General features: G+C 40.6%; 1 protein-coding gene across 1 annotated transcript in view; it reads right to left on the bottom strand.

Moving 5' to 3' along the window:
• Positions 1-20,069, bottom strand: part of CUBN (cubilin) — a 263,097-nt gene that overhangs the window by 171,028 nt on the left and 72,000 nt on the right. The window contains exons 26-27 of the mRNA XM_040248967.1: positions 19,336-19,492; positions 17,779-17,966 (exon numbers count right to left, since the gene is read on the bottom strand). Of these exons, the coding sequence (XP_040104901.1) occupies positions 17,779-17,966; positions 19,336-19,492 (345 nt within the window). The remainder of the gene's footprint in view (positions 1-17,778; positions 17,967-19,335; positions 19,493-20,069) is intronic.

Genomic DNA, 20,069 nt, shown 5'->3' with positions numbered 1-20,069 from the left:
CAAGTTCACACGCAAATCTCCTGGCTTGGAGCTTTCAGAGTTTTCTTTAAATCTGAAAGGCTTTGAGATGTTCTTGTAAGAACAGAAGAAACTGCCAAGCAAGATTCACCTAGGAGGGTAAAAGGCCCCCACTGTGGACGACAAGAGCCTGGGCAGGGAGGGGGTGCGGGGGGAGGTGTGGTAAAAAAGGAATCCGATCTTGGGAGATAAATTAGACAAATGTTTAAAGAAGCATGCATAAGCAGAGCACCGCTGGCTCTGTGACACCCCAGGGGGTGGGGAGATGGGGGGGTGACGGTTCCAGCATGGGACACAAGGGTGGGCACAGTGCAGCAGGTACAGAGGCACATCTTGCCCACCCCCTACTCCCCCCTTCCCACCAGGCACGGGAAAAGCTATTGCCATGTGCTGCAGGGTGGGGCGGGAAGCATGAGGTACCCGTCTAAAATTAAACAATGACTCACAACCCCGAGCTTTGCATGAGACCAAGAAACCCATTGAAAGCCCACATTTGGAATTTTTTTGTGTCACTCTGAATTAAAGGCTGGACTCCAATACAGACCATACAGTCACCTTCCATGTGGTGGCTAGTTGCTGTCCTCTCTTAATAGTGCCTGGATATTTATTTCTGCTTTCTACATATTACTTATTTTAGATGCCACCAAGGCTGATTTGGGTTGGTTTGTTTGCTTGTTTTATTAATCTTTGTTTAACCATGGATGTATGCAAAAGTTTAACTACAAAGACATTTTATCTCAGCACTGTTTATAATAGTGGGCATTTGCAAAGATTCTAAGTATCTCTCAAGGAGAATGGGTAGTTAAACTGTGATGATGAAACATTCGATGTTGCAAATGATGTGGTGTAATAAATAACAAGGAGAAACATTCGCAAGCTACTGTTACATGTTTAAAAACTCATTAAAGAAGTGGAGAAGGAAATGGCAACCCACTCCAGTATTATTGCCTGAAGAATCCCAGGGACAGAGGAGCCTGGTGGGCTGCCATCTATGGGGTCGCACAGAGTCGGACACAACTGAAGCGACTTAACAGCAAGAATAATAGTACAGAACTTATGATGGAAGGGAGAAGAATGAGGGAAGGGATAATTAGGGAGTTTGCGATCAACATGTACACACTGCTGTATTTAAAATGGATAACCCACTGCATTGCAAAGGGCACTCTAGTCAATGTTATGGGGCAGCCTGGATAGGAGGGGGGTTGGGGGGAGAATGGATACATGTATATGTATGGCTGAGTCCCTTTGCTGTCCACCTGAAACTATCACAATGTTGTTAATCAGCTGGATTCCAATAGAAAATAAAAAGTTTTAAAAATGTAAGAAAAGAGAATAGTATGTACAAAATGATCCTCTTTGAATGTTAAAATAAAATAGGGAGGGACTTTAGTAAGTAAATGTCACCAAATATTATCAGTAGTGATATAATTTGTGTTATTTTTATTTTATCTAGGTTTTTCTATATTTTCCACATTGTCTGCAATGACTGTATTGCTATGTGATCAGATAAGTTTATTTTTTAAAGTATTATCTCTGGGACCCTATTGACATAGCAAGGTAGCTATGTATTGGTAATATTTTTCCAGGCTCAGAATTTCATACCCTTTTAGGTTCTCAGATACCCAGCTGGTCTACTAAAAATACTGTACTGTCTGTCTCCATAATCTTTTTCATGTATCTCAAGATTATCCCTGAAAATTAGCCCATTAAAATGTTACTTTATAAGGTAATCTTCAGCATTAATTTAAAACCATATTTTGTCCCTAATGCTTCCTTTTTAAAATCATAACTAGGCTTTTATTATTAATTAGACTAATTTGGTATTTTAAAAAAGCATCCTTTCAGTTGTCCAGGGACTAAAGAGCTCTTACTAACATAAATTTTGATAGTCACTGATGGACCAATAAGCACCTAATTCCCTCCATAGTGGGAAGTGAAATGCTTTGAAAGTCAAGTATGTTCTCCCTAATGTGTACGATGAACATTTAGTTCCATGAACCACAGCCTTTCCTCTGCCAACTATACTATTGTGAAGCATTCAACATTAAAAAAAATTATTCTGCCTGCTAAGAGCCTCACCATCTGCTACAGAGGGACTCAGAAACAGGGAGATAACTATAGCGCAACATGAAACCATAGACGCTGGAGCTGGAAGGACCCAGAGCACAGCCACACACTCTTTTCCAATTGAGGGAGGGTGAGAAAAGAAAGCTTGTTCAATAAGTAAGAAATCTTGTTCAATAAATAAGTCCGTGTAAGAACTGAAGGGTAAAGATGTCACTTTTGGACTTGCTTGGTCATCACTTCATGGGAAATAGATGGGGAAACAGTGGAAACAGTGTCAGACTTTATTTTCCTGGGCTCCAAAATCATTGCAGATGGTGATTGCAGCCATGAAATTAAAAGATGCTTACTCCTTGGAAGAAAAGTTATGACCAACCTAGATAGCATATTCAAAAGCAGAGACATTACTTTGCCGACTAAGGTCCGTCTAGTCAAGGCTATGGTTTTCCCAGTGGTCATGTATGGATGTGAGAGTTGGACTGTGAAGAAGGCTGAGCACCGAAGAATCGATGCTTTTGAACTGTGGTGTTGGAGAAGACTCTTGAGAGTCCCTTGGACTGCAAAGAAATCCAACCAGTCCATTCTGAAGATCAGCCCTGGGATTTCTTTGGAAGGAATGATGCTAAAGCTGAAACTCCAGTACTTTGGCCACCTCATGTGAAGAGTTGACTCATTGGAAAAGACTTTGATGCTGGGAGGGATTGGGAGCAGGAGGAAAAGGGGACAACAGAGGATGAGATGGCTGGATGGCATCACCGACTCAATGGACGTGAGTTTGAGTGAACTCTGGGAGCTGGTGATGGACAAGGAGGCCTGGCATGCTGCAATTCATGGGGTCGCAAAGAGTCAGATATGACTGAGCGACTGAACTGAACTGAACTGAACTGAACTGAACTGGTGGTACAGTAGTTAAGGGGCTTCCCAGGTAGCTTAGCTGGTAAAGAATCTGCCTGCAATGCAGGAGACTCCGGCTCTATTCCTGGGTAGGGAAGATCCCCTGGAGAGGGGATAGGCTACCCACTCCAGTATTCTTGGGTTTCCTGGTGACTCAGATGGCAAAGAATTCACCTGCAATGCGGGAGACGTGGGTTTGATCCCTGGGTTGGGAAGATCCCCTGGAGAAGGGAAAGGCAACTCATTCCAGTGTTCTGGCCTGGAGAATCCCATGGACGGAGGAGGCAGGTGGGCTAAGTCCATGGGGTCACAAAGAGTCAGACATGACTGAGCAACTAAGCACAGCACAGTAGCACAATAGTTAAGAATCCACCTGCCAATGCAGGGGACACTTGATCCCTGGCCGGGGATGATCCCACATGCACTGGAGCAACTAAGCCCATATGCTGCAACTACTGAGCCTGTGCACCTAGAGCCGGTGCTCTACAACTGAAGCCACCGCAATGAGAAGCCCACAGACTACGAAGGCAAGTAGCCCCTGCTGGCCACAAATAGAGAGCCTGCTTTCAGCAACAAAGACCCAGCACAGCCATAAATAAATAATTTTTTTAAAATATGTCATTTTTGACAAAATTCTGAAATGTTGCAGGTGGAAATTGTTCCCATTGTAAAAAGTAGTCAATCAGTGTAATTAATCGAAATTCACAGCAACTCCTAACTTTTGGATTCAGCCTTCTGATTGACACCTTCTCCTTCATGCCCTGTGCCTGTTGGATGGTAGAAGGGGCCTTACATGCATGCACTTAATGCCTGTGGTCTGAGGAGCAAAGTGAGCTGAGGACCACCGGGAAAGGAAGTGTGCAAAGAGCACTTTCAAGTTTTGAGCATCTAATGGAATTTTCACTGGCTTCCAGGTAGTGTGGAAATTATTGGTAGGGCTGATTATTATTTATCCTGATCCTGTCCTTCAGGTTTGAGAGGATATTGAGAGGGAAAACACAATTTCTTTTGAATCTGAGAGCAAAGGCTCTCTTTTGAAGTCTAGTGTGTTTGCCTCATTAACGGCAACAAATTAATGCAACTACGTGAAAATTCTTCACTGTGAGGGATGGTGAGAAATGATTAGCATTTTTTAAGGAAAGGGATTTTGGTCATACTGAGATAAACATCTCTCCTTTTAAATTTTGTAATTTAAAAAATCACATTTTACTTGGGCAACTCTGGAGTCTTGAAAGTCTTCTAAAATGCTTCTTGTTATAATTAATGACACTACAAAGTATTTGGCGGATATGCTTCATTCTAAACTCTTTTGAATCCAGTTCCTGCTCTGTCCAATGCTAGATTCATATCCGGTAGAGCGGCCTCAACTGAATCATTTGGCACACTGTTTTCACTTTTTATGTGTGGTTTTGAATAGCGGTTGTCCTTAGAATTGAAAAAGCTTATCTCTGAATTCTAAGCAACATGCCAGCCATCCTAGAAGCAAACTTCCTCTAACAGACAGTTCCAGGAAGCATGACTCATCTGCCCAGGAAGTGTTTAAGGAGGTGCCATGATAATAGAGTCAGTGCAGGCCCACTGCCGCTACCACATCGCATCTCCTCCACTTCTCTGCTTTTCTTTGGCCAGCAAATGGGATTTTAACTACACCACTCTTAGATTCATATAACACCCAATCCCTGTGGCTTTGGGAGGAAATCTGAGAGGCCAGAGAAGGGAAGCCCTGCTTTCAACACAGAGCCAGTCTAAGGTAGTCACACTGGGAAGGCTGTTTTGGAAACTGTAGCTTTTCATTTACTGCAAAATGTTTTAGAACAACAAATTATCCATAAAATTGTGTTTACATTAAAATAATAAATAATATTTATTAGCACTTACTCTGTGCTGAGTATCATTCTAAGCCCTTTCCATGTATTATCTAATTTTTTCTGTGCTCAGTCACTTCAGTCATGTCTGACTCTTTGCAGCTATGGACTGTAGCCCTCCAGACTCCTCTGTCCATGGGATTCTCCAGACAAGAATACTGGAGTGGGTTACCATGCCCTCCTCCAGGGAATCTTCCCAACCCAGGAATCGCACCCATTGTAGGCAGCTTCTTTACCCACTGAGCCAAACTTCATTAAAAAAAAATTTTTTTTAACTCTTAACCCACTCCAGTACTCTTGCCTGGAAAATCCCAAGGACGGAGGAGCCTGGTGGGCTGCAGTCCATAGGGTCACTAGGAGTTGGACACAACTGAGCAACTTCATTTTCACTTTTCAGTTTCATGCATTGGAGAAGGAAATGGCAACCCACTCCAGTGTTCTTGCCTGGAGAATCCCAGGGACGGGGGACCCTGGTGGGCTACCATCTATGGGGTCGCACAGAGTTGGACACGACTGAAGCAACTTAGCAGCAGCAGCAGCAGTTAAGTTTCCAAGCTTATTAGGTGAGAATATTGAGAAGTGGTAATTGTCTAAGGCCATATGACTTTTAAAATTTATGGCTGTGCTACATCTTTGTTGCTGCTCGCAGGCTTTTCTAGTTGTGATAAGAGGGGATACTCTCTAGTTATGGTGCTCAGGGGTCTCACTGTGGTGGCTCTCACTGTGGAGCATGGGTTGTAGGTACACACGCTCAGTAGTTGAGGCAGATCAGCTTTAGTTGCTCTGAGGCATGTAGGATTTTCCAGGACAAGGGATCGAACCTGTGTTCCCTGCCTTAGAAGGCAGACTCTCATCCACTGGGCCACCAGGGAAGCCCCATGTATTATTACCTACTTTAAAATTCCAGTAGCCCTATTATGCAGATAGTATTGTTATCTCCATTTTAGAGCTCTGGAAATTGAGGCATAGAGAAGTAATTCAACATTTTGAAAGACATCAACAACTCAAGAATTGCTCTTATTTCCTTCATTGGCAATTAGTTTTTAAAATAAGAATTGTTAAATTGAAAAAAAACACACAGCAAAGTCCTTATTCTCTGTGATAACAGAGAGTAACAAAAATAATTTTTTAAGTTACAGTGCTAACACCCAAAACTCCTGTTAGTCAATGGAATTGGCATTTCTTCATTATATTTCTTAATAGAGCTTGGAGTGAAATAAGTGGACCAAAATGTTGGCTTTCCTATTTATCCTTTGTGAGAATTGTCAAATGCATTATGGAAGCAGGCTATAGATAGAAAAAAAGAAGAAAATTAAATGTCTTGAGAGATGAACCATTAATTATATCTCACCCCTAAAGAATTAAATGCTCTCTATTTAGGAATTTCTTTATACCTAACTCAACTTCCTAGGTGGTGCTAGTGGTAAAGAACCCACCTGTCAATGCAGGAGATATAAGATCCTTAAATCAGGAAAATCTCTTGCAGAAGGAAATGACAACCCAGTCCGGCATTCTTGCCTGGGAAATCCCATGGACAGAGGAGTCTGGCGGGCTACAGGCCATGGGGTCACAAAGAGTTGGACACAAGTGAAGCGAAATAGACACTTTACCATCTGAGCCACCAGGGAAGTCCCGTTTGCCTTTGACAGTTCCTCAAACAGAACTTCCTTTACTGAAACCTCCAGCTCTGCAACACTTTGTCCAGTTACTCTTCCTCAGGAACCCTGGATAATATTCCTGATAGCATTTAATGCAACTTGCGACTAAATTGGTATACTGTTGCAAACTGACTAAGGGCTTCCCTGGTGGTTTAGCAGTAAAGAATCTGCCTGCCAATGCAAGAGACATGGGTTCTATCCCTGGATTGGGAAGATCTTCTGAAGGAGAACAGGGCAACCCACTTCAGTATATTTTGCCTGGAGAATCCCATGACAGAAGAGCCTGGCGGGCAATAGTCCATGGGGTCTCAAAGAGGTGGACACAACTTAGTGACTAAACAACAACAGTAACAATAATAAATTGATTAACATCTGTCTCCTCCATGAAAACAAGGAAAACTGATGCTAAAACAGTTGTATTTCCACAGCCCATGTGTCTAAAATATATTTGAGTGACTGAATGTGTGGATAAATAAATCAGCAATGCCTAGTTAGGACGGTAAAAGCCTGAGGAAGTACTACAGCAAAAACAGAACAAAACAGATCCTGTTGCATTGTGTTTGATTCAGCATTTCTCAAATTTATGAGAACACTGGTCTCTTTATTTGTAAGACATCTGTCAACATGTGTGGCAGAAAGAGCTATGTAATTTCCCCAAATGCAGTTCCCCTTTGTCTGCATTCCTGAGCCACTATACGGAAGGCAGAGGAACACCTGAATTGGTCTCCAACATGACTGAGAAGTAAACTTGTATTGTACTAAGCATCTGAGCATTTCTGAGTTCTCCATAAAACAGCTAGTATTCTTTCCTGTGCTCAGTTGCTCAGTCATCTCCAACTCTTTGTGACCCCACGGACTATAGCCCACCAGGCTCCTTTGTCCATGGAATTTCCCAGGCAACAATACTGGAGCAAGTTGCCATTTCCAGAGGATCTTCCTGACCCAAGGATTGAACCCATGTCTCCTGTGTCTCCTGCGTTGACAGGCAGATTCTTTACCTCTGAGCCACCTGGAAAGCCCACAGTATTCCTTAATCAGGCCTGTGGGCCTGATGCTGCAGAGATGTAGTTACGGAAAATACTGCTCAGGCTACAAACTTGGACAACATGAGTGTAAGAATGGAAGACTAATGGACATCAGTGATGTTCTCAAGGATGCTTTTCATTAGCAGCGCACAGTTTTGTCACTGAAAGGAGGACATGGAAGTGCAAAAAGCAATGATATAAATATCTGGGGAAGATGACATCAGAAAGAGGATTTGGCAAGGGATGAAGTGAATCTTATAAAGGCTACAGAGAAATACATTTGACAGAAGTCACTGACATAATTGAGAGGACTTGAAATGGACATAAGGGGAAAGGGAAGGCATTAGAAAGAATGTTGAAATGATATATAGAAGATGATAGTGGCAAAGGTGTCAAATAAAGAAGGTGGGAAGGAAGTTTAGAGTCAGAATTCTCACACTGCAAAGTGAATCTGACATTTTAATGTACTGAGATAAATATAATAGTATCAGTAAGCCTTAGTGAATCAAAGCATATAATGTATGCTTGATTTTGTACAGCTTTGGCTGTAGCAATGGAAAAGTAAGCCCTATTGAAAAAGAAACATGGAACAGCCCTTGAAGGTGTATGCTAAGAAGACACCTATTATAATCCTTACAATTTCCCAGGAGAGAGTTTTGAAGTGAGGATGAAACGTGCTGTCGTGATGGAAGTGGGCTGCAGACAGTGGCCCCAGCTGCTAAACTGAGGCTAATGGAGGGTTTGCTCTGTTGGGATCCCTGGGGATTTTGATGGAATGGGGCTGGGATGTGGTCTAGGGTCTATGAATATATTTTTAAACAAGTTACCTAAATGATTCTGGAATGAAGCCAGATTTAGTAGGCAGTTATGGCGGCTTTATCCTCCACATCACCTTCTTCCTCAGCAGAAGTTTTTTGCTTTCTTCTTTTAAAGGAAAGATATCAACACTAGTGGAGCAAAAAGACACCAGGAATGGCAGAGGTCAGATGTCTACATGGACATCTCACAGGTGTCTTGTTCTTAAAAAAAAGCATGGTGTTTGCTGAATTCTTTATATTCTGTACTCTGTCAGAGAGTGCTGAGTGAAGCGATGCACTCTCCTGAACTAATCCTGACCAGCAGAGACGTGGTTGTGACTGTAGAAATGAACAAGCCATTACGAGAGAGTGATTGATCCATTTCCTCTGAGCCTGTGATGACATGTCAGTCATGGGCATGAGGCTTTAGGGAGAGAGATTCTGAAAGGAGATATGAGCACATGGACCAAAAAAAAATTTTTTTAATTAAAAAATTAATGAAAGAACAAAGAAATTCAATAGAAAAAGGAAATTCAATAAAAAAGACATACTCTAAAAAAAAAAAAAGTTAAGCTCTATCCACAAAGTCAGGAATAATTTGGGGGTTGGGGTAGGTAAGAAAAGGGAAACCCTCTGAAGAACTCAGTCTAAGAAAAAAACCCATGGACCTACATGGTAGCTTTCTGACCATCCCACGAGCACACACACAAATTAGCTAAACTTTGGGATATGGCACAGTTAGAAAGAAATGTCTATTTTTTTTAAGCTATGATTGGGGCAAAAGAAAGATGAAAATGTGAGTTGGACCAATGCTTACAGAAGACAGTGTAACATGATGAAGGTAAAGTAGAAAGACACCTCTATGATTTTGAAACTGGGAGAAGAAACAGGAAATCCAATTTAGAGGATAAGACTGTCAGTGCCTTTAAAACAATTTTCCCATGCTTAAGTGCATTACACCGTATAGTCCTGAGAGGTATGGTCACTACAGAACAAACTGTGTAATCTTGCTCACTTCATAGGCAATTCAAACCACACTTCAGGGGAACCCCCGGTGGTCCAGTGGCTAGGACTCCACACTTTCACTCTTGACAGCCCAGGTTCAACACTTAGTTGAGGAACTAAGATCACACAAGCCGCAAAAAGAGAACACAGCCAAAAAAGAGAACAAAAGGCTTTAGCACACCGGCAGAATCCATGTATGTCCCTGCTGAAAGGTTTTGCCTCTTTCCACAGATGTGAACTATGAACAACTCAGGCAAGAGGGCTAGACCTTGCTGCCCCTGGTCAGAGCTGGTCATACTGAACTTATCCATTGATAGCTAGATCCTTGCCTTGTTGTCAGACTCAAAGAGATGAGCAGCTGGTGACGGATGTAACCTGTCACCAAGGGAAAGTCAAGTTGTTTGTAAGCACCTGAGGCCCACGGTCTTGCAGTCTCATGGCTGGGGTGCCCTTATTTAAGTTAAATCTGTGAAACTGCAGAAACTCAGAGGAAGTTTTTGAGATGAAAAATGAGGACAGAGCCTATGTTCACAGTAAGAAACAAGAAAGTCAGAAAAAAGAAGGGAGTCACTCCTGAGCCTTCTTAGTCCCAGCCCTCTCCCAGCTTTTCAATTGATCCCGTGTGTCATGGGGCTTCTTTCTCACTTTCCTAGGGTAAGAGCCATTTCACAAACACTAGTCTTTTCCCCATGGGTCAGTTTGAGTGTGTATCTACAACCAAGAGTATAAGGCAGAAGGGAGAACATAGGCGGATGCCAGAGGTCTGAAGGGAAAATGTCTTAACTTCCAAAACGCGGGAAAGATTTATTCTGGAATCTCACAGATGAGTAAGATGGATGATAACTTGGGGGAAAAATTCTACATTGGACCCTGAACATAACTTGTCAGTATGAAGCAAAGATATAATAAATGATCACTATTTCCCTATGCAAGTTCAGTTCAGTTGCTCAATCGTGTCCGACTCTTTGCGACCCCATGAATCGCAGCACGCCAGGCCTCCCTGTTCATCACCAACTCCCAGAGTTCACTCAGACTCACGGCCATCGAGTCAGTGATGCCATCCAGCCATCTCATCCTCTGTCATCCCCTTCTCCTCCTGCCTCCAATCCCTCCCAGCATCAGAGTCTTTTCCAGTGAGTCTACTCTTCGCATGAGGTGGCCAAAGTACTGGAGTTTCAGCTTTAGCATCATTCCTTCCAAAGAAATCCCAGGGCTGATCTCCTCCAGAATGGACTGGTTGGATCTCCTTGCAGTCCAAGGGACTCTCAAGAGTCTTCTCCAACACCACAGTTCAAAAGCATCAATTCTTCGGCGCTCAGCCTTCTTCCCAGTCCAATTCTCACATCCATACATGACCACTGGAAAAACCATAGCCTTGACTAGATGGACCTTAGTCGGCAAAGTAATATCTGCTTTTGAATATGCTATCTAGGTTGGTCATAACTTTTCTTCCAAGGAGTAAGCGTCTTTTAATTTCATGGCTGCAATCACCATCTGCAGTAATTTTGGAGCCCAGAAAAATAAAGTCTGACACTGTTTCCACTGTTTCCCCATCTATTTCCCATGAAGTGATGGGACCGGATGCCATGATCTTCATTTTCTGAATGTTGAGCTTTAGGCCAACTTTTTCACTCTCCTCTTTCACTTTCATCAAAAGGCTTTTTAGTCCCTCCCCACTTTCTGCCTTAAGAGTGGTGTCATCTGCATATCTGAGGTTATTGATATTTCTCCCAGCAATCTTTATTCCAGCTTGTGTTTCTTCCAGCCCAGCATTTCTCATGATGTACTCTGCATAGAAGTTAAATAAGCAGGGTGACAATATACAGCCTTCACGCTCCTTTTCCTATTTGAAACCAGTCTGTTGTTCCATGTCCAGTTCTAACTGTTGCTTCCTGACCTGCATACAGATTTCTCAAGAGGCAGGTCAGGTGGTCTGGTATTCCCATCTCTCTCATACTTTTCCACAGTTTATTGTGATCTACACAGTCAAAGGCTTTGGCATAGTCAATAAAGCAGAAATAGATGTTTTTCTGGAACTCTCTTGCTTTTCCATGATCCAGTGGATGTTGGCAATTTGATCTCTGGTTTCTCTGCCTTTTCTAAAACCAGCTTGAACATCAGGAAGTTCACGGTTCATGTATTGCTGAATTTTGAGCATTACTTTACTAGCATGTGAGATGAATGCAATTGTGTGGTAGTTTGAGCATTCTTTGGCATTGCCTTTCTTTGGGATTGGAATGAAAACTGACCTTTTCCAGTCCCGTGGCCACTGTTGAGTTTTCCAAATTTGCTGGCATATTGAGTGCAGCACTTTCACAGCATCATCTTCCAGGATTTGAAATAGCTCAACTGGAATTCCATCACCTCCACTAGCTTTGTTCGTAGTGATGCTTTCTAAGGCCCACTTGACTTCACATTCCAGGATGTCTGGCTCTAGGTGAGTGATCATACCATCGTGATTATCTGGATCGTGAAGATCTTTTTTGTACAGTTCTTCTATGTATTCTTGCCACCTCTTCTTAATATCTTCTGCTTCTGTTAGGTCCATACCATTTCTGTCCTTTATAGAGCCCATCTTTGCATGAAATGTTCCCTTGGTATCTCTAATTTTCTTGAAGAGATTTCTAGTCTTTCCCATTCTGTTGTTTTCTTTGTTTGTTCTCTATTTCTTTGCATTGATCGCTGAAGAAGGCTTTTTTATCTGTTCTTGCTATTCTTTGGAACTCTGCATTCAGATGCTTATATCTTTCCTTTTCTCCTTTGCATTTCGTTTCTCTTCTTTTCACAGCTATTTGTAAGGCCTCCCCAGACAGCCATTTTGCTTTTTTGCATTTTTTTCCATGGGGATGGTCTTGATCCCTGTCTCCTGTACAATGTCACGAACCTCATTCCATAGTTCACTCTATCAGATCTAGTCCCACTGTATAATCATAAGGGATTTGATTTAGGTCATACCTGAATGGTCTAGCGGTTTTCCCTACTTTCTTCAATTTAAGTCTGAATTTGGTAATAAAGAGTTCATGATCTGAGCCACAGTCAGCTCCTGGTCTTATTTTTGTTGACTGTATACAGCTTCTCCATCTTTGGCTGCAGAGAATATAATCAATCTGATTTTGGTGTTGACTGTCTGGTGATGTCCATGTGTAGAGTCTTCTCTTGTGTTGTTGGAAGAGGGTGTTTGCTATGACCAGTGCATTTTCTTGGCAAAACTCTATTAGTCTTTGTCCTGCTTCATTCCGCATTCCAAGGCCAAATTTGCCTGTTACTCCAGGTGTTTCTTGACTTCCTACTTTTGCATTCCAGTCCCTTATAACGAAAAGGACATCTTTTTGGGGTGTTAGTTCTAAAAGGTCTTGTAGGTCTTCATAGAACCGTTCAACTTCAGCTTCTTCAGTGTTACTGGTTGGGGCATAGACTTGGATGACTGTGATATTGAATGGTTTGCCTTGGAAACGAACAGAGATCATTCTGTCGTTTTTGAGATTGCATCCAAGTACTGCATTTCGGACTCTTTTTTTGACCATGATGGCTACTCCATTTCTTCTGAGGGATTCCTGCCTGCAGTAGTAGATATAATGGTCATCTGAGTTAAATTCACTCATTCCAGTCCATTTTACTTCGCTGATTCCTAGAATGTCGATGTTCACTCTTGCCATCTCCTGTTTGACCACTTCCAATTTGCCTTGATTCGTGGACCTGACATTCCAGGTTCCTATGCAATATTGCTCTTTACAGCATCGGGCCTTGCTTCTATCACCAGTCACATCCACAGCTGGGTATTATTTTTGCTTTGGCTCCATCCCTTCATTCTTTCTGGAGATATTTCTCCACTGATCTCCAGTAGCATGTTGGGCACCTACTGACCTGGGGAGTTCCTCTTTCAGTATCCTATCATTTTGCCTTTTCATACTGTTCATGGGGTTCTCAAGGCAAGAATACTGAAGTGGTTTGCCATTCCCTTCTCCAGTGTACCACATTCTGTCAGACCTCTCCACCATGACCAGCCCATCTTGGGTTGCCCCATGGGCATGGCTTAGTTTCATTGAGTTAGACAAGGCTGTGGTCCTAGTGTGATTAGATTGACTAGTTTTCCCTATGCAAAGGTCATGCGAAATAGCATGAATTTCTCTTGGTGACAGGGTCACTGAAGTGGTCAACTTGGGAATTCCATGGAAACTCCCAAGTGATAATTCTGAAAGAGAACACACGTGGAGTGTGTGTGGTGTCACAGCTTGGGGCACTGGCATGGAGCCACAGTGCCTGGTGGAAAGCCTGGCTCTGGTAATATAATCTGTGTGACTGTGGACAACCTGCCTTTGTCTTAGTTTCCTCACCTGTCAAATGAGATCATGATATTTTCTACATCACACAGTTGCTTCAAGAATTATCTAATAAGTAATGCATTTGACAAATACAAGCTATTATTATTATCAACTTCGTTTGAATGGTGCTTTCCCAAAAGTGTTCAATAACAGAAGCGTTTTAACCCAAGAAACCTATCATTTTAGAATACTTGAAACAGGTAGCATCTTTCTGATATTTTATCAATTATTTTTTAAGAAGTCACAGGCCAATGAGTCTACATGCAAATAAATAATACTCTAAAGACCAGAGGATTTAGAGGAATCACCGTGAGATGGAATTCTGAGGCAAATAGTCCAGTATAACTTACTAGAAATATCCTATGTTTGGCTATGAAGTCACTGCCAATCATGTAAAAATGACCTGGAGACCACAAGTGTTTAATATCATCTAACACCATGACGTGGCTAACAACAAACCTATTCAACCTCAGCCTGCAACACTAGAACACACAAACCAGATAATACAGTCCAATGCCAAGTTAGTAGGAGAACTGAATCCAATCCTGGACCACATTTGAAGAGACACTGACATACCAGCGAGCACAAAGCAGAGGGGGTCCCATGGGAGCTGACCTTTCTGGACGCTTGGGAGCATCCCTTCTTGCTTATTACTGTCGCCTTCTATCCTAGTCTCTTCCTTCAGCTTCCACGACACAAAAGCCTCTTGGTTTTCCTCCATCCTTAGCTCCCCACCCACAGGCTCCCAGAACCAACACAGTTTCTGGATTTCCTGTACATTTCTGTGCTGATTTTTCCCAAATCCATTACTTTTGCTTGTATTTTCAATACTGATTTAAAAACTTCTTTTTCCAGATACAGCCCTGGTCTCAAAATAAAAATGAAAAAGCACAATCAAGTAATAAAATACAAAAAGAATCCTAAGGTTGACTTCCTAAAACTGCATGGGCAACACAGCCTTACTCCTTTAAGCAAATGACCCTTCCTCCCACTAAGTATTTTATTTCCAAATCTGAATCCTTTCATTTCACCCAGAGGACAAAGGAATAGAGGATGGATTCATTTCCCAGTGGGATCTTTACCACCCCACACGTCTCAGCAAAGCTGGGCACAGTGTCCGACCAGCACCTAATCAAGCCCTTGCATAGTTTCAGTTCTGTTAATTGAAAGTAACTCAATTCTGGCTGCAGTCACAGCTACTCACTTTGAACTTGGCTAAATCACTTGAAAAAAACCCTTGAACTAGAAGTTATAAAATAATGGAAGCTAGGTTTCATGTTTGTGGCTATTCTCTCCATTAATGGTCATTTGTGCTTTTAGAATTTCCATCATAAGCCAGCCATTGTAGCAATCGCTTTGGTCTTGCCCCTTGGCTTACAGAAATGGAAAACATCTCCTCCCTCTGGCCACAGTGTCATTCTTTGGAAGGCTGAGCTGAACTTCTGGTTCTCATTCTGTATTTTTGTGGCTTTCACCATCAATGTTGCACAAGATACATGGCCCGTCTGTAACATCATCTGTGGAGTGGCTCTGCTGTTGTTGGAACAAGTTTTCTAACACCTCCAAAAATTATCCAAGGCCATTTTGTTACCATTTCACCCTCAAGTAAGTCCAAAGAGGTGGAGTCTGGTCCCTGGAAAGGTTTCATCTCATTTGCTCCCACTCTTTCTGCCAAAGCCGCCCTTAAAGCCCAGTACAAAAGCTTCCTGTTGGCCCCGCTCTCTGCATTGTGCTTTTATCAAATAAGGCGCCCAGCAGATTGGTAAACACGCAATACTCTGCACACCCATGAATTCTATTTTGGTATGTGCTCAAAGTGGTAGAATTGTAGTGAATGTGTAGAGATTACACAAAAATGCCAGTTTGGAATTCAGTTCTTTCTTATAGCTTATCTTTCAGCTGATGCTAAAATATGGCTGTGATGTTCAGTTTAACCTGAACTTACTGAACTCCCATAAGACCTCAATTCTGTAATCAGGGCCTGGGTTACAAAGTTAGCTGGAGATAGTTCTCACCTTCAAAAAGCTTACAGTCCAGTAGGGCATGTGGGCACAATCACACATGGTAAAAATATGATATGACAAACTGCTATGTCTGTGGTATGAACAAGTGGCTTTGAAAGAAACCTTTGTATTTTTTCCTAAAGAATGAACAAAATCTGACCAGGTAAAGAAAAGAAGGTGATTGCTCCAGGTACATGGAATGAGACAGATATGGCATTGTCAAGTTGTGAAGACCACCTGAGCACTAGATCGAGAAAGTGAAAGCCACTCAGTCGTGTCTGACTCTCTGTGACCCAGTGGACTGCAGCCTGCCAGGCTCCTCTGTCCATGGAATTCTCTAAGCAAGAATACTGGACTGTGTAGCTGTTCCCTTCTCCAGGAGATTTTCCAAACCCAGGGATTAAACCCAGGTCTCCCATATTGCAGGTGGATACTTCACCATCTGAGCCACCAGGGAAGCCTAAGAATACTGGAGTGGATGGCCTATCCTTTCTCCAGCAAATCTTCCTGACCCAGGAATCAAACTAGGGTCTCCTGCATTGCAGGTAGATTCTTTACCAGCTGAGCTACCAGGGAAGCCCACAGATTAAGGAAAGGGGATTTTAAAATCTCTGTCACGTTTGTGCTCTTTTAATGTTTGTTTCATGTTGTCTCATGTTTTCTTTGACCACTAGTAAATATAACTTTCTGGTGGGTAAACACTATGGTTACTATTTCTCTAATACTGAGTTTTTCTAAATATAAAGCAAGATTTTTTTAACCCCCCAAAATATCCTTCAAAGGCAAGGAATCCATATATTAATATTTAGCACCTTACTAAGTCTCTCAAAGCTTTTTCTTCTTTGCTTTGAAAAACAAAAGGGCTATTTTGAAAAGATATGATAATCTCAAATGACCTCCATCAATGCTAGCTTTTTTTTTTTTTTAAAGAATTGCTTAAAAAGAGGGTTAAAACACTTTTACAAAGATAAAGGCTTTTTATGTGATTCCCACACCACCACCCCCTCCCCCACCCTGGGACTATGTCCTGAAAGTTACACACACTGGATGGTGAAAGTCTTTGCAGGCAAGACTTTCAAAAATCACTGTTCATCTTAAAGAGAACGATACTCAATTATTAAGTTGTGGATAGAAGGGATACAGGAAATGTCCTAATGTTATCAGAGTGGGGACTGGCCTCTTAGAAAAGATCTCTAGTGAAAACATTATATGTGGATTAGAAGTATTATATGCTAGCATGGAGATGGAGATAAAGATGATGTGTTAAGTGACTCAAAAGTGATTTTATTAATGATGAGAACTAGATGTCAAAATATATGTAAACAGTCTGAGTAAAATTGTTTTATGAAAGTGGAAACTAACATTCTAAATTAATACAATGGCTTATAAAATATATAATTTTCTATATGATTAAATAATTACATTAATAAAGAAAGATAAGTAACCACCTAACTTTTCAATCTATACCTCCACAAAGTTGCATATTCAAATCAACAGAAAAGCTTTGGTAAATAAAATATTTTATCATAAAAGTAGCATATTACCTTCTATTTGGAGGTACCTAATTTTCTAGCAACTTTCATTGCATAGCATTGTATACAGAAAGTTCAATAAATGCTACTTGTGGTCATTATTATAACAAATAGAAACTTCAGTTTTACAAAGAGAAAAATTAACTGAAATGAACTCAGGTGTAAAAATAAAACACAAGAATCAAAACATGATTCCCAGTATCAGCTTAATTAGGTATTAAAGTCATGATATTTAAATACTTTCTGATCTCTCTTTATAAATAAGAACAAAAAAAATAACCAATAAAACCAGAAGTTTTTCTTCTACTTCTGCATTTTTTAGGTAAGATGAGGTTACTCAGTCCAGAAGTTACACTGAAACCTTAAAACACAGATAGTTATTTGTGCATATAATTTAATGGATTAAATACCCTTATTATTAAGATGATGTAATGCAAGAGACATGAAACACATCTGTCCAAATACCATGTATAGTCAGCATATTACAGACATATAGGACAGGGTGAATGGTTTGGTTCTGCAAAGCATGATAACTTACCTTGGTTTGCTAAATTGAACAGAAAATGCAGTGATTATTTAGCTTCAGAATACATACCTCTAAATAGTCAGTGGAGCAGTTTGTGTAATATTCCAATTCAAATGCTAAAAACATATAATTCACAGTGTTTCCAGTTGTTGCTTGGATGGTCCAGTTGCAACGCTGGTTGACCGAATAGGGATTTGGATAATGTATACTCTCCAAGATGCCATAGGTTTGATTTACAATCACCACGTTATCACATGCTGGGAAAAATAACAATGACTGTTAACCACTATCATACGTTATCATAGTTGCCCCAAGATGTGTATGATTTTTCTATAGGAAAACATCTACGTTAAAAAGAAACATATATATGTATGTATACACACACACACACACACATACACATAAAAAGATGCATACATACAAAGGTAGCTGGTGCAGCATTTTTATATGGAAATAGTCTCCATCTAGAACAAATGTGAAATAATATCTAAATGAATTCATAAACTTTAAAGTGTCATGAAAATTGCCTGTGTTAAAATTGGCATCATGTTCCTGTGAATTGGTGCAGAGCAGAATAGCGTAGCCTGACTCACACATCAGTCTAATTTGTTTGTTTAGAAAAGTGTATTAAACATTCTATGCTTCTGTTTTTCTAACTTTAGCATTTGGAAGAGACAGAAATCTTGACCTTTAAATTCAACAGTTTAGAAACACAAAGTCTTATGTGAGTGCTAAAAATGATTAACAACATGGCTTTGTTCAACATTCAAAAGTCAGCATGAAATTCATAATAAAGACTCTGTTATTCCTCTAGTTAGTCATCAGGAAGATTCAGTTGAATAGAAGCAATGTAAAAGATTTGAAGAAGAAATGAAAACATTAAATTTTGAAAAAAAAAAAGTCTTCAATCCGATGGTGGCATTTTCTTTAGCTGAGTTTTCAACACAACCATACTAGGCACTTCTACGTATGGCTAGTCTTGGGAGCCACTGCCAAATTCCACCAAACTTAATGACTTGAATGAGGCCTAGGTATGCTTTTTCTCCAGTCTTTTTCATACTGTATGATGTATAATAAAAGAGAATGGGAAAATAAATATATTGAAAAACTGTCGCTGAAAAATGTGGTTCGTAGTTGCATTTCTCCTACATTGCTTCTTGACAGGTGACTGGGACACCATTTGTAAGACACTGAGGTCAACAGTTTCCCTCAATAAAATTTAACTACCTTTTGAGATAGAAGACAAAAACAATAGTGTTGGATAACTTTGTATAATAGAATAGTGTCCCATTATTGACAGTCCCAATTAGAAGACTGTCATGTTTAATTCAGATGAAAACCCATTAGCTGCTAACCAGTTACACCAATCTTTAAATTGTGGCTATCTGAATTGTGACTATCTCAGCAAATTCTTCTTCCAGGTTTCTGAGCTTACCACATGTATTAGTTACATGACATTATACTCAATGTGTAAGCATTTCTCCATCAAACAGAGTTAAACTTTTTCATAAGGAGCTAAGATTTATTTCAGTTGCTCAAACCAATGGGTTACACTTCTTTCAATTTGCCTCATTCAAGAGACTGAATATCCACTGCAGTCACTGAGCAAGCAGTACACACACTTACTCTGCTGGTATTTAACCAGGAAGCCACCTCCTTGCTGGCCTTCATCTGTCCTCAGTTTTAAAGACATGCTGTCTCCACTGGAACGGATAACAGGTGGTTTCTCATTCCCACAAAGCTGAGTTAACAGATGAGAGCTGGTACTTGACCCATCATATACCTTTAAGAAAACATTTTATTATTTGTTTATTTGTTTGTTTTCTTGTCATGCCACAAGGCATGCAAGATCTTAGTTCCCTGACCAGGGATCAAACTTGTGCCCCCTGCAATGGAAGCCCAGAGTCTTAATCACTAGACCACCAAGGAAGTCCCAAGAAAATATTTTAAATGTCAGATGATTATGGCTGTAACATTATCTAAATGACTCTGCAATTCTTGATAAGTGGGGAAGAAATACAAAATGATATAACAATAGAAGAGCCCTGAATCAAATATCTTATAAAATTGTATTTAAATGTCTATAAACTTGAGCTATGTGCTCAAGTTGTGGCTGTATATAAGAGTAAGGGAGAGAACCTAGCCTGAAATGTAAAGATTGAAAATAAAGGATTGTTATATGTTTTTGAGACCATAACTATTATCAGTAGTCTTCCTTGCTTTTTTATTTCATAGTTTATCATTTATGACATTTTAACACATTTTTTATTTAGATGGTTATTTAATGGAGATGGTGACTTAATGGTATTGTAAAAAGCTCTGTTTTATTGCTTCAGTTATCTTCTTTAATTCAACCTCTG

Source organism: Oryx dammah, unplaced genomic scaffold (genome assembly GCF_014754425.2).
Source record: "Oryx dammah isolate SB20612 unplaced genomic scaffold, SCBI_Odam_1.1 HiC_scaffold_10, whole genome shotgun sequence".
Taxonomy (NCBI): domain Eukaryota; kingdom Metazoa; phylum Chordata; class Mammalia; order Artiodactyla; family Bovidae; genus Oryx; species Oryx dammah.
The sequence above is the reverse complement of the archived record's forward strand: the minus strand, read 5'-3'. Positions and strand labels throughout refer to the sequence as shown.